The following is a 14,604-nucleotide window of genomic DNA, read 5'->3' on the forward strand; positions in this document are numbered from 1 at the left end:
TCAATTCTCCTTTCATTTTGGGTGCTAATGATTGTTCACTCTTAAACAATGGTATTTATCTTTGTAGATAAATCTCTGTTCATCACCATGATGTTTTCCTTAGTAAATTCCCAAAATTAGAATTTCTGGGTCCAGGGATAAATGAAAGTGATGCATGCTCATCGTCAAAAATCTAGATAACTCAGCAGTTTCTATTGCTAACAGGTATATATCCTTCTAGACCTTTTTCTCTGGACATTCCTACACATTTGTGCACACACAGAGACACACACTTATAGAAGGTAAAATGGTTTCATACTATGCATTTTGTTCCACAGCTTGCTCTTTTATAAAAACTACAATAGATCATGAACATCTATTCTCCTAGTCGATAATTATAATTTTACCTCATTTTATGTAAGTCGCAAAATGTTCCAGAATAAAGGTATAGTATACTTCGTGAACTTTCCCCCTATGGACAGACAATTGTCTACAGTTTTCCTCTTATCCAAATCATGTGGCAGTATATATTCTTGTTGATATAAATTTGCACAGTTATATGAGTAATTTTGTAGAGTAAATTTCTAGATGTGGACTGCTGGACCAAAGGGTGTTAGGAACGCACTGCAGTTCAGTCTCAGCCTTTGTATTATACCAAAATCTGATATTTGAGGGGCGCCTGGGAGGCTCAGTCAGTTTGGTGTCCGACTTTGGCTCAGGTCATGACCTCATGGTCCATGGGTTTGAGCCCCACGTTGGGCTCTGTGCTGATAGCTCAGAGCCTGGAGCCTGCTTTGGATTCTGTGTCTCCTTCTCTCTGCCCCTCCCCTGCTCATGCTCTGTGTTTCTCTAGAATAAATATTTAAACAAATGTGGTATTTGAGTTTGGGTTTAACCAAATACCCAAATACCTACCTCATAATTACTTCTGACTTCCCTGAATTTGTCACCAGTGATCACATGGTAGGCCCAGACATCAGGAAGTCCATCTAGCCAGCTAGGCTCCTTCTTCACTTGATGACTGTGGTAGGTAAAATAGTGCTTCTCTCTCCAAAGATGTCCATGTCCTAAGTCCTAATATCTGGAACCTGTGAATATGTTAGGTTACATGGCAAAGGTGAATTAAGGTTGCAGTTAGAACCAAGTTTTCTAATTAGCTGGTTTTAAAATAAAGAAATTATCCAGGGTACTTGGGTGCCTCAGTCAGTTAAGTGTCTGACTTTGGCTCAGGTCATGATCTCATGGTTTGTGAGTTTAAGCCCCACATCAGGCTCATTGCTGTCAGCATGGAGCCTGCTTTGGATCCTCTGTCCCCCTCTCTCTCTGCCCCTCCTCCACTCATGCTCTCTCTCTCTCTCTCTCTCTCAAAAATAAACATTAAAAATAAAATAAATTATCCTGGATCATCCAGACGGGGACAATGTTATAACAACCATCCTTAAAAGAGGGAGAAGAAAAGGAGAGTCAAAGGGAGACATGACACTGGAAGAATTTTCAGAGATATGGCTTTGAAGTTGGAAGGAATTATGCCCTATAAATTTAAGATTCTACAGTGTTTAGTTCCATTTGTTCAAAAACGAAAACTTTTCATGTAAAACCAACTAGTAAATGTAGAGTTGTTGTAACCTTTACAATGCAGGTTAACATAACCTTAGGCAGTGATGTGGAATACAAAGCATCGCTGCCAATGGCTCATCTGCACTGCCCACCGCAGCTCTGGCTTCTCTGCTATTCTTAAACTCATTTTTGCTGGTAAAATAAAGGACAGTTTTATTTTTAAGGTTAGCAGGACCATGAGCCAAGGAATGTAGGCAGCCCGCAGAATCTGAAAAAGGCAAGGAAATGGATTCTTCCGTAGTGCCACCTTGATTTTAGCCCCATGTCAAACCTCAAACTGTAAAACAATAAATGTGTACTGTTTGTATTAAATAAAATTGTATTGTTTCACACTACTACATTTGTGATAATTTATAACAGCAGCAATAGAACACCAATATAGTCATCAGGGGATTTCTGGGCCTAACAACAGTGAGTCTGGTGAAGTATTTAGGGGATGGAAGATCAGTAAAGTAAATGCTTGATGGGACACACATGGCAAAAACCAGGAGTGTTTTGGGAATCACAAGCATACAAAGTTTCGTTCACATGCTTCAGATGTTCAAGACAGTCCCCTCAGGGGCGCCTGGGTGGCTCAGTCGTTTGGGAGTCTGACTTCAGTTCAGGTCATGATCTCAACATTTATGGGTTCGAGCCCCGTGTCGGGCTCTGTGCTGACAGTTCAGAGCCTGGAGCCTGCTTCTGATTCCATGTCTCCCTCTCTCTGCTCATGCTCTCTCTCTCTCAATAATAAATAAATGTTAAAAAAAATGTTTTAATACTTATAATAAAAAAAAGACAGTCCCTTCGGCACAGCAGGATGTAACAGAATTGCTGGTTGAAGGCAGAGAGTGGGCTGGTTTCACCATTTTTCTTCAGGCAAAGATATTACCTGACCTGTCAAAGATTTGGGAACTGCCTTGTCGTGCTTACACAAGTTGCTCAAATAAGGTGAAACGGCAGCTGTTAGGTGTTCAGTTCAACAACAAGAAGACTTGTCACTATTTTTTAATAATAATAATACCAGCGTAGGACTTACTAGCAACCAATGGTGGCTTACAACCAAAGTAGTTTGCAGGAACCTGATAAAGAGAACTAAAACCAACTTAATTTCCTGTCTCTGCATTAAAAAATACCAGGCATACTTTCCTGTCCTTGTATTAAATAATATGGAGAACAAGCAAAAATAGCTTAGCTATTTGCTCCAAGAAATACTTGCTCCCAGAACACTATGGACTAACAAGAAGAGCTTACTTATTGAAACTAGCATTTTACTCAAGACCTGCTTAAAGATTGTTGCCTTACCAGGTGTTGTATGTAAGTGTTGAATCACTAAATTCTACACCTGAAACTGATTTACACTGTATGTTAATTAACTTGAATTTAAATTAAAAAAAAGAAAAAAGGCTGTTGCCTCACTGTGCCTACCAATCCAAAATGGTTGGTATAAACTCTGCCTAGTCTTAATCAGTTTCCTGCTCCTTCAAGTCACCTAGTTTAGGCCCTAACACTCTGTAACTATCCTCCCCTGACTTTCACCTTCTGAGAAATTGTTATGACTTAGTGAAGTTGGCATTCTTAATGCAGTAAGTCTATCAAATTTAGCTTTACTTGATAAATAGCTTTCCAGGCAGTCTTTTGGAAGGTCTCTACTTAACAGAAGTAATCTTGAGAGTGCCAGTGTATGCCTCCTGCGAAACCAGCTGTAGAGATCCTTCACTGGTCCCACTCCGGGGAAGATGCTAAAATTGGTGTGTATGCAATGGAAGCTGAGTATCTTGTTACCTTAAAAACAAGTTACACTGCTCCATAGCCACAGTTCTAGATCCAAGGCCAAAGGATGGTATGATGGGACACTATTAGAAATAAAAATACGTAGGGACGCCTGGGTGGGTCAGTCGGTTGAGCGTCCGACTTTGGCTCAGGTCATGATCTCACAGCTCGTGAGTTCGAGCCCCATGTCGGGCTCTGTGCTGACAGCTCGGAGCCTGCAGCCTGCTTCAGGTTCTGTGCCTCCCTCTCTCTCTGCCCCAACCCACTCGCATTCTGTCTCTTTCTCTCTCAAAAATAAATTTAAAAAATAAAAAAAATTTAAAAGATAAAAGTAAAAATACATAGGGGTGCTTGGGTGGCCCAATCTGTTGAGTGTCCGACTCTTGACTTCAGCTCAGGTCATGATCTCACAGTTCTTGAGTTCGAGCCCTGTGTTGGGGTCTGCGCTGACAGTACAGATCCTGCTTGGGATTCTCTCTATCCCTCTCTCTCTTCCCCTCCCCCACTGTCTCTCTCTCTCTCTCTCTCTCTAAACAAATGAAAAAATAAAATAAAAATGCAAAAGTGGCAATGATACACCTAATATTCACTAAGCATCCTCTTCAAGTAGAGCAAAAACTCTGTAGTTTGTGTGTTTACCTCAAAGAAATGGTATCCTCACCCTAGTCTCAAGTCCAGGAATCAAAGAGGTGAGAAATCTTTACCCAATTACTATTAGGGAAGAAGGAAACTTTAGTAATTTGAGGACATCAATGTCAGCTGAACCCTTTACTGCAGAACCTGTGGACATAAATCTGGCTCCTCCACTCACCTTTGCTGAAAGCTGTGTATAACAAAATTCATCTGAGTAAAGCTGAGCATCTCACTGGCTTCCTTCATTGATTCATGAATTAGCAGCAGTCCATTCAGCAAGTAGAAAAGCATTCAAAAGGAGCTGTGCAAAATGGGAGGCTTTTGTAGAGGGGCTGGGAAGGAAGTTTACTAACAAAGAGTGGATTATCTCAGACAACGTTTCTTTTCTTTCTTTCTTTTAAGTTTATTTGTTTATTTTGAGAGAGACTGTGTAAGCTGGGGACAGGCAGAGAGAGAGAGAGAGGGAGAGAGAGAGAACCCCAAGCAGGCTCAGTGCTGTCAGCTCAGAGCCCAATGCAGGGCTCCATCTCATGACCCATGACATTGTGAGCCAAAATCAAGTCGGACACAACTGACTGAGCCACTCAGGTGCCTCTCAGACAAGGTTTCTTTGGTGGGGAGGGTGTCTCTCATGCAGATGACTTCACTGGTGCTGACCAGGTAATCCCAGATCAACTGGTTAAAGGTCATCTTCCTGGAAGTCACTGAAACTGCAATTCCGTCTTGGTTTGCTGTGGGGGCAAGTGACTCTGTTTTTGGTCTGTTGTTCCTTTTTGAACAATGTGAATGTCTTTTTAGTATCTCCGAAGTACACATAGCAGTTGAGCAGCCAAAGCTGCTTGGAAATTCCAATGTCCATAAGTATTAAAATGTTGAATTTTTGAAATTTGGTTACTAAAATAAAATAATTATGATTATTATATAGTATAATTAAAATAATTATATAATAATTTTAAAATAAAATAATAATTAAAATCTGCATTTGAAAAAAATGTGTTTATAGAAGAACTCTGGTATACACAATAAAAGTGTTAAGGTATTGCCAAATTTGTATCCAAAATGTAGGTACTAATGTATATAGTATGTACCAATATGTATATTTTAAGGCTCTGGAAATACACTGCCTAAGAGTCCTCCAGAAAACATAAGCCGACTGATTTTCTCCTAACACTGAAGAATAATGCCCATTTATCTGTTAAAGGAGAATTTTTCAAAGAAGTTGTAATCATGATTATCCTACAGATATAAAATGAACATGTGTCAAAGATTTTTTTAACTCCTTAATTAATGAGGGCACCACTAACATGTTATAGCTAGTTCAAAGGAGAATATAACCCTTCCTCCTATCCAACCATCTTTCCATCCATCCATCCATCCATCCATCCATCCATCCACCCATTCATTAATCTACTCCAGTCGTTCTTAAACCAGGGCAGTTCTGTCCCCAGAGAACATTTGGAAATGTCTAAAGACATTTTGGGCTGTATAACTGGGGGATGTTTCTGGCATCTTGTGGATAATGGACGGAGATGCTGATAAACATCCTACAACACACAGGATCTCCCCCAACAAATAATTGACCTAAAATGTCAGTAGAGCCAAGATCGAGAATCCCTCATATGTCCCCATCCAACAACCTACCCACCCATACACCCACACCCATCTATTTTTTTAAGTATTATTTATTTATTTATTTATTTATTTATTTATTTATTTTTTTGAGAGAGAGGGACAGCACAAATGGGGAGGGGTCAAAGAGAGAGGGAGAGCACGAATCCCAAGCAGGCTCTGTACTGTCAGCACAGAGCTCAACACAGGGTTCAAACTCATGGAAACTGTGAGATCATGACCTGAGTCAAAACCAAGAGTCACATGCTTAACTGACTGAACCACCCAGGTGCCCCCCACACCCATCTATTTCAATGTTTATGGAACACCTGTCACAATGTCTCTCAGTCTTGATTGCAAATCAGAGTCACCTGTGCACATATACAACCTACACGTGCCCAGGTATTCCCTTTGAGTATTTGAATTTTTATAATCAGAAATTATGGAAGTTTGTGAATTGAAAGTTAATCAGCAGAGAAGCTTCTATGCTTGTTTCTAAGACAGTATATGACATTAAATAATTGCTAAGATTAACAAAAAATTTATCATCATATTAATCAGGGAATATACCAAAGGTGAAAAACATAAATGTCCAGTATTCCTTCTACCAGGGTAGTCTCAACTGAATGTACACATTAGAAACACTTGGGGGCTTTTAAAAAATACTGACACCCAGATCCCAGAGGCTCTGATTTAATTGGTCTAGGATGTGCCTTAGGCATCAGGATTTTATAAAAGCACCCTAGATAATTATAATGTGCAGCCAGGGATAAGAACAGCTGTGACATGGGGGACCTGGGTGGCTCAGTTGGTCAAGTGTCCTGACTCTTGATTTCAGATCAGGTCAAGGTCTCACGGTTCATGGTATCGAGCCCTACGTCAGGATCTGTGCTGACAGAGTGGAGCCTGCTTGAGTATCTCTGACTCCCTCTTTCTCTGCCCCTTCCTCACTTTCTAAACAAACAAACAAACATCTAAAAAAAAAGAACAGCTGCATCCGAACTCAAAGAAATGCACTTCTCTTTTTCTTTATTGGCTAATTTTTTTTGGCATGTTTGTAACAGGTTTTTTCTTTTTCAATTTAGAGTCTAATCTTAAAATAATGTTTGAGTTAATCTGCATCCTCTTTGTCCTTGGATTCTTGGCTTGCTTTATTTTGTGTGTGTGGGATTGACCTAGAATCACAGGCCCCCAGAATTGTAGGATTGCCGACCATCAAGGGAAGGGCTCTTAAGTCATTTTCTGCTTCTGGAGCTTTTCAAGAAAGTGGCATTGGCAGAAGACCACGAGGTCTGTTCCAGGAGCTAATTATACATCTTTACTAATATTAGAATACTCAAACAGATGGTAACAAAATTTAGGTGAAAAGATTTAAAGGAATGGAAACACCTAAATACCATTAGATGTTCCTCTCACTAACATCCAGGCTTGTGCTGCAGAAGACCTGGTTTCGTGTCAGGTTTGAGAAAAGTCACGTCTCAGGTCCAAAATCTTTCTTAGCTTTGGACACCATTGCTGCTGCCACCACCATGTTTTTCTGTAGCTCTGGGTCTTTTTAATGTTCTTCCTAGATGTCAAAACTCCCATTCTTTTCTAAGGCCCCCACCCCAACAGAAGGGATTCTTACCTTATGCAGCTTTCTGCCATTCTGGGGGAACAGGAATAATAACAGATATTTATGGAAGGCTTTAGGCATTGTGAAGTCTTCATAGACTTTATCTCCCATGATCCTTTTAGCGTCCCTGTAGTGGAGAGGGCAGTGATAGCTGCTGCCTCCTTTTTACAGATGTAGAGACTGAGACTCAGAGAAGTGTGCCCAAGGTCCCAGACGCTGAGTGGCAGCATCTGGACTTGCAGTTCTCAGATCCAGTGTTACTTTCTCGTACACCTGGCCACATGTGTGGCCCCACACGTTCTCTCGTTCAACTTGCCCACTTTCTGCAGAAGGCCAGGGCACCGGCCCATAGTAAATCATCCCCAAATTTAAGAATAGTACTTGTCTACTCCACACACACACACACACACACACGCGCACACACAACCCCAGCTTCGTAATGCCTTTTATAGCTTTTCTGGCTAGAACAGATTGTCCTTCAAGCAACTTGTAACAGGAAAATCCCACCTGTGTTCAGAAATCCATCTCTCACAAGCCACTTAAGTCATCAAATCACACTGTCGTGTCTGGCCTCGAGGGAAGCCCCTTCCCTATGTGTAAGACCCCCTTTTTCCTTCTAGCCTTTGCGGATACGTTTCTGCAAACAGGGTGCCTCTCCCTTTATTGTTGGAAAGCTGAGCTGGCAGAAGTGTCTGTCATCTGCTCATAGACAGATTGTTTTTATTAAAATATTATTTATAAATTAGATATTTTTGTTAATAATAGCAATTCATATTTAATAAATTAAAATTTCAAAAGGGAAAAACATCACTTCTAGTTTCATCCGGAAACAACCATTGACCTTTCAACATTTTAGTCTTTTTTTTATTCAAATATAAATGTATCTATGTATCGGATATGTGAATTAGCTTTTTCACACCTGCTTTTACAGAATCACAGAATTTAAATTTAGAAGGAACTCAGAGGCCTCAAAGTCCTGTCTTCCTGGTTTGAGGATTCCTTTCACATGGACCTTCACTGGGGCTGCTCAGACACGGCTTGCATCCTCCAGGGACTGGGGGCCCAGTTTGCACCAAGACCATCCATTCTGGGTTTAGAAACTTCATCTTGCTTTTTCCTCCTGAGGGGACAGAAAATCTACTACCCCCACCCCTGTCCCACAGCCCGCTTTGGACTTCACTTCTCAGATTGAATATCTTTAATTTCTGTGACTATCCCTTACTTGACAGTGTTTTCAGAGCCCTTCATGATGCTGGTCACCCTCCACTGGGCAGTCTGTCCAGCTAAAACCCTGCCTCCAGCCCCCAATGTGAAGTTCCAAGTGCAGCCTGGCTGACGTGGTATACAGTGGGACTACTACTTCCCTAACCCAAGACGCCTGACCTCCAGTAACACCACCCATGATGACACCAGGTATATTTTTAGCAACTACTTCTCTCTACCGTCAGCTTTTGGATTAGTCTTCAAAGGCCATCAGAATCAGGGTTAATTAAAGAAAGATAATGCCAGTCTCAATGCTGCCTTTTCAAATTCAAAATCCATTTTGGGGAGTGGAAACGGAGCCCAACGTTTGGGGGGGGTGTATGTTTGTATGTTCACCATTTATCAGACATAATGCTGGGCACATTCATATCCTTCTTTTGTACTTGGTTGAGGCCCAGCTGTGCGCTAGACATACATGGTGCCAGGATTATTAATCATTGTTTTACACATGAAAAAAGGCTGGGAAATTGGACACCTTGACCCAGGTTCCATGCCGGTAAGATATGGAGTCCCAGTTTAACTTGTATGTCTTGGCCCAAAGCCTGTGCTCTACCCCTATAATGTATTGCCTCAGATACGTGCAGCCTGCTATTAAGAGTCAAGTCCAGGGGTGCCTGGGTGGCTCAGTAGGTTGAGTGTCCGACTTCAGCTCAGGTCATGATCTTGAAGTTCATGAGTTTGAGCCCTGCATCAGGCTCTGTGCTGATGGCTCAGAACCTGGAGCCTGCTTTGGATTCTGTGTCTCCCTCTCTCTCTTCCCCTCCCCGACTCACGATCTGTCTCTCTCTTTCTCTCTCAAAAATAAACATTAAAAAAAAAAAAAAATCAAGTCCAGAGTGAGACTCCCCAGGCCCAGCTGATGGGGGCCATGGGTGGGGGGCGGTGAGTGGATTAGTACCTCCATACGATGCCAGGGACACAACAGAGGTGTCTGAGTCCTCCAGGTTAAAGATTGTGGAGGACATGGAAGGACTACCCGGAGTTCTTTATCCTATCTTGAATCTCTGCACTTCTGAAGGAAACTTGGGTGCTATAATGGTCCAATCTTATCCTTTTCATTATACTTTTATAACATAGATCATTAAAAATTCTATCATTAATTACTTTAATGATTTTGTCATATTATTTCACTAAAAATCCCACGATACACAGCAACCATCTTTTTTCCCCCTTTGGTTCCATTCATCTGTGTGTGAATTTGTACTTTTACTGGGGAGTCCCAGGAAATAGTGGAGAACCTGTCTCAGAGTTGTCCCACCAAGGGAGAGGAAGTAAGGGTGCTCATCTACCAACTCACTGGTTGAGTTGCTCCTAAATGTGTTAACTCTCTGGCATTTGGGCCCACTTTGCAGCAAATAAGTACCTACGGTTGAGAAAGACTTTATGTAGAAAGCTACAGTGATTGGGGCGCCTGGGTGGCGCAGTCGGTTAAGCGTCCGACTTCAGCCAGGTCACGATCTCGCGGTCCGTGAGTTCGAGCCCCGCATCAGGCTCTGGGCTGATGGCTCAGAGCCTGGAGCCTGTTTCCAATTCTGTGTCTCCTTCTCTCTGCCCCTCCCCCGTTCATGCTCTGTCTCTCTCTGTCCCAAAAAAAATAAATAAACGTTGAAAAAAAAAATTAAAAAAAAAAAAAAAGAAAGCTACAGATGCTTTCAGTGGGAACCTACTAGCAGGAATGGCAAGTGCATGGGGTTATGATCAAGGCATGGCAGTATCTGCTACAGAACGTGACATTTAAGCAAAGACTTGAAGTGAGACAGTGAGCCATGTGGACATCTGGGAGAATATTTCAGGCAGAGGAAAACAGCCAGTAAGTACAAAGGTCCTGAGGCAGGAGCTCCCGGGCATGTCTGAAGAACAGTAAGGAGGCCCACATGGCTGGAGCATAGTGAGCAAGGGGGAGAAGAGAGAAGAGAGTGAAGTCATAGGAGACAAAATCATGTAGGGCCTTTGAGTTGCTTTGAGGAATTGGGTTTCACTCTGGGAGAAACAGGAACCATGTGGCGTCTGAAAAGATGTGTCACGTGGTCTAACTTCTATTTCAAAAGGATCAACCAGGCAGCTGTTCTGGAAATGGACTACATTAGAGCAGGGGAGGAAGCAAGGACATAGGAAGTTGCTGCAATATCCAGGCAAGAGATGACAATGGCTTAGGTCAGAACAGGGGCAGTAGAAGTAGGAAGTGGTCAAATTTTTAATGTAGTAGGAAGGTAAAGTCCATTGGATCTCTTGACGGATTTGATATGGGGTGTTGAGGGGAAGAGAAGTATAAAACTACTAAGGATTTAGCCTGAGCAATTGGGCTGAGATTAGGGATACTTTGGGTGGGGCATATCTGGGAGACAATTAGGCATTTAGTTTTAAGCATGGTGATTTGTAGATGTCTTAACAGACATTCAAATGGAGATGCCACGTTAACAGGTTTGGAGCTCAGGAGAGCAGTCTAGTCTAGATATATAAGATGGATAATTGGCTATGAACGCTGGATGAGCTCACTAAGAGAGTGATCTCCTGGCACTTCTCATGCTCTCTACCATGTCTCTTATCCACACATTCAATCTTCTCTCTCTTCATCCCACTATGTTACATTCCAGGCAATTTCTTCAGATCAAACATCCAGGTCAGCAATTCTCTCTTTTGCTGTTTCTAGTCTGTCATTTAAACTTTTAGAACTACAGTTTTTCATTCCCACAGGTTTCACTTTAAAAAAAAAAAATCTGTGCTCTATTTTGATAGCCTTTATCAGATCGATTCCTACTTTTGTCTTTGTTTAAAACATATATGTTGTATAATCTTTATTCAATAATTTGTTATCTGAAGTTCTTAAAATCTGACCATGCTCTCATTATGCCTCCACTATGACAGGCTGTTTCCACACGCACATGTGCATGCATGTGTGTGTGTTTAATCTTTGGAGCTCATGTTTATGAGGGTCTTGTGGGAGTGTTGTGTGGCTCAGTAAGGGCATGTACAGATTTTTTTTTTTTTTTAACTCTGCTGGGTGTTTTATCCTTGGGCTAAGTTTTTTTTTTAATTTTTTAATGTTTTTATTTATTTTTGAGAGAGAGACAGACAGAACATGATCGGGGGAGGGGCAGAGAGAGAGAGGGAGACACAGAATCTGAAGCAGGCTCCAGGCTCTGAGCCATCAGCACAGAGCCCGATGTGGGGCTTGAACTCACAAGCTGTGAGATCATGACCCGAGTCAAAGTCAGACGCTGAACCAACTGAGCCACGCAAGCGCCCCTCTCTGGGCTAATTTCTACACTAATTCCTCAGGCTGGGGGTTCCTGGACACAGTGTAAATCTGAATCCCAAACCTGTGCATGGTTGCAAATTCTCTCAGGACCTGTTTCCCCTCATCTCTAGAAACTTTTCCCCCAAAAGCGGGGGAACTTTTTCTAGCTTACCTCTTTATGAAGGATGAAGCCTTCAAGGTGCCAGCTTTATGCCCAAGGTCCCACTTCCAACTTCCTATGGGGCATGGCCAGAGCCTTATTTCTCACACTTATGTGGACATTCACACTCAAGGGCAACAATCCACGCACACCCCTTCCTACCCCTAGCAGCCACAGCCAGTTCCCATGCTGACCACTTGGGTTTTCAGTTTTCCAGCTCCTGGCAGTTCTCTGTCTCTTCCTGCAAATTTAGCTTTGCATTGAAAAGAATTTCTACTTGAGCCAGCATTTCTGTTTGTAGCAGGAGTATTTTCAGGTTATCTTATCTGTCCCATGTTGGAACTGGAAGTCCCCTCAGTGATGATTTTGGTGGTCAGATTAGCTCAGCAGAAACTATTTTCTAGAACAACAGGCCCATTTGAGTGGACGTGATGCCCCCTAGCTCCCTGTCATGTTGGAAGCATCTGCTCCCGTGAGGAGTTTGTAGAGGGTTATCTGCCAGGCACCATCCTGGCTTATTTCTCTGGCTCTGCCCACATTGATGATTACTTGGTTCACTTTGTGCCACAGAGGCCTTTGTCGTAATGAACTGAGCTAGAGACCAATGTGCCCAGCTGCCATGACAGAGGCCTAGCTCGCCCTGGCCAGCAGGCCCCAGGACTGGCTGTCTAGAAATCCTATGGAGCGACGTCCAGTAGGGCCATGCCATTGCAGCCAGTGGCAGAGAATGAAGGGAAGGGGGACCAGTAATGCCACAAACAGCTGCTTCCTATGGCCCCCAAAAGATGATGTACCCCATTTGCTATGGCCTATTTCCTGAGATGCCCTAAAGACCTGGGAACCCCAAACAAGTCCCGGTAAGAGCAGGGGAAGCCGAGAAAGGAAAGAATCAGGTGCAGCCGGAGGCCTGCACTAGCTGGGAGGGCAGGCAGAGCCTGGGCAGACTCGTCTATTTGGCCACAATCAAAGGAGACATGAGGACTGACCAGTAGGGCTGTGTGCACACCATTAGTGCCGATCAGTGACAGTCCCCATGTGTGTCATCCAGGGTGAGGGAGCGGGAGCACTTCAAAGCCGCTCTGCGAAGCCTCGGTGTAGTAGGAGCCTCTGAAAGCTGTTTTAGGACCATTATGTATCAGTCAGTGAAAGTGAAAGGGGCTGAAGAGGAAGAGGGCAGAGACCTCACGGATGCCTTTCTACTTTCTCTGTTCCACAAACCCCCATCCATCTGCTCACTGCTGGGCTGAAGGACAGGGTCACCGAGTGTTTGAATGGACTAATGCCATCCAGTTCAACCTTCTATCTGGTACAGGTTCTGCAACCTCCTTGCCAGACAGCCTCCCACTGTGGGGCTCTTGCTGCTAACTTCAGGTAGGGCTGTGCTCATTTTAAGCCTCTTCTTATTCTGAGATAAAAATCTGTCTTTCAGCCATTTCCACTAGACCCATTCCTCTGCTGGTTGCTGAGGAAGGAGGGCCTCCCGCTTTCACTGGCTCAGGAACACAGAGAGGATGTCCCAAGAGAACCTACAGTCTGACAGGGACTAAGAGAACCAGGGCTCCTCAGAACTAGCTCCCCCCAAGAATGCCCATCCAAGGAAGGAAAGAGGGTGACCAGTGGGACAAAGGCATGCCAGAGGAAGGTGGCTGAGCTACTTTTTCCCTTTCTTACTGGAGACTCGGTTCTGACCCCACCTGTGCATAGGGAAGCATCCTCCTGGACGGGAAATAAAATCAGGCTCTTGAGTGAGCACTGAACATCCAAGCTAGAAAATTATTTTATCCTGTCCCTGCATATAAAACAGTGAGTTGAAACCAAAAGTGGTCTGTGAAGATGAGTGTCCTGTGAAGGATGTTCCTGTTGGGAGGCAGGCCATTGTGAGTCCTCTGGGCTGGGCTCCAGCATTGGAGCAGGCTGTCTGGAACTCTGGGCAAGGGGTTTGGCAGCCCCACTCCAGAGCAGCAGGAGTTACTGGGGGTCTTGTCCTTTAGGCACTGGCGATGAATCCCTATTTTCTGTGTGCCTGCTGGAGGCCCATCATGGTTTTCAAGTAATTGTGCTGGATGCAGAAAGGGGGAGAAAACAGGAATTGATTAGCAGGTATGGAATTAAGAACCAGAAGCCATGCCACTTACACCCACCCCACCATTCATCCTGCAAACATCACATTCTGGGGACGAGGATGCCCACTGACCAGCCCCAATTCTGTTGAGAAATAATGTTCCATCCATCCCCTTTCATATTTTCATCCTAAATAAAGTGTGTAAAACTGTTTTAAAATGGTGTGGCAGGCATGTTTAAAAGGAGATGTGTATGCTTCAAAGGCCCACTTGAAAGTTTCTGGCAAGAATTAGGTTCAAAAAGAAAAGAAGAGGGTTCTGTCTCCACAGGGGTGGGCACACATGTATTCCGAAGGGCCCTCCCTCTGCAAACCAGATTGATGTTCACAAATTCTTCCCTTTTAATGCAGTTCTAGGCCCTCAGAAAGCAGGTGGGAAAGGTGTGCTGAAACAGAAACAGTGGGCAGTAAGCAATCAAGTCCTAAAACCAACTTGAAATGTAGGTATGAATCCTCAATCCTCTACAATGTGGGAACGGAAACTGAAGCTCCCATATTCAGCCAGAATTCTTTTCTACCCCCAATGTTTTTATTGTGGCAAAATACCTACCTTACATAAAAATTTCCCATTTTAACCATTAAATTTTTTAAATTATTATTTTAGAGAGAGGGTGCGTGCA

General features: G+C 43.2%; 1 protein-coding gene across 15 annotated transcripts in view; it reads right to left on the reverse strand.

Moving 5' to 3' along the window:
- Nucleotides 1-11,458: 11,458 nt before the first annotated feature.
- KIF9 (kinesin family member 9) overlaps nt 11,459-14,604 on the reverse strand; it is a 56,731-nt gene continuing 53,585 nt past the window's right edge. For all 15 annotated transcript variants that reach the window (XM_045492703.1, XM_045492694.1, XM_045492696.1 and 12 more), the window contains one exon: nt 11,459-13,924. In XM_045492703.1, the coding sequence (XP_045348659.1) occupies nt 13,874-13,924 (51 nt within the window). In that variant the 3' untranslated portion in view covers nt 11,459-13,873. The remainder of the gene's footprint in view (nt 13,925-14,604) is intronic.

Source organism: Leopardus geoffroyi, chromosome A2 (assembly GCF_018350155.1).
Source record: "Leopardus geoffroyi isolate Oge1 chromosome A2, O.geoffroyi_Oge1_pat1.0, whole genome shotgun sequence".
Classification (NCBI taxonomy): domain Eukaryota; kingdom Metazoa; phylum Chordata; class Mammalia; order Carnivora; family Felidae; genus Leopardus; species Leopardus geoffroyi.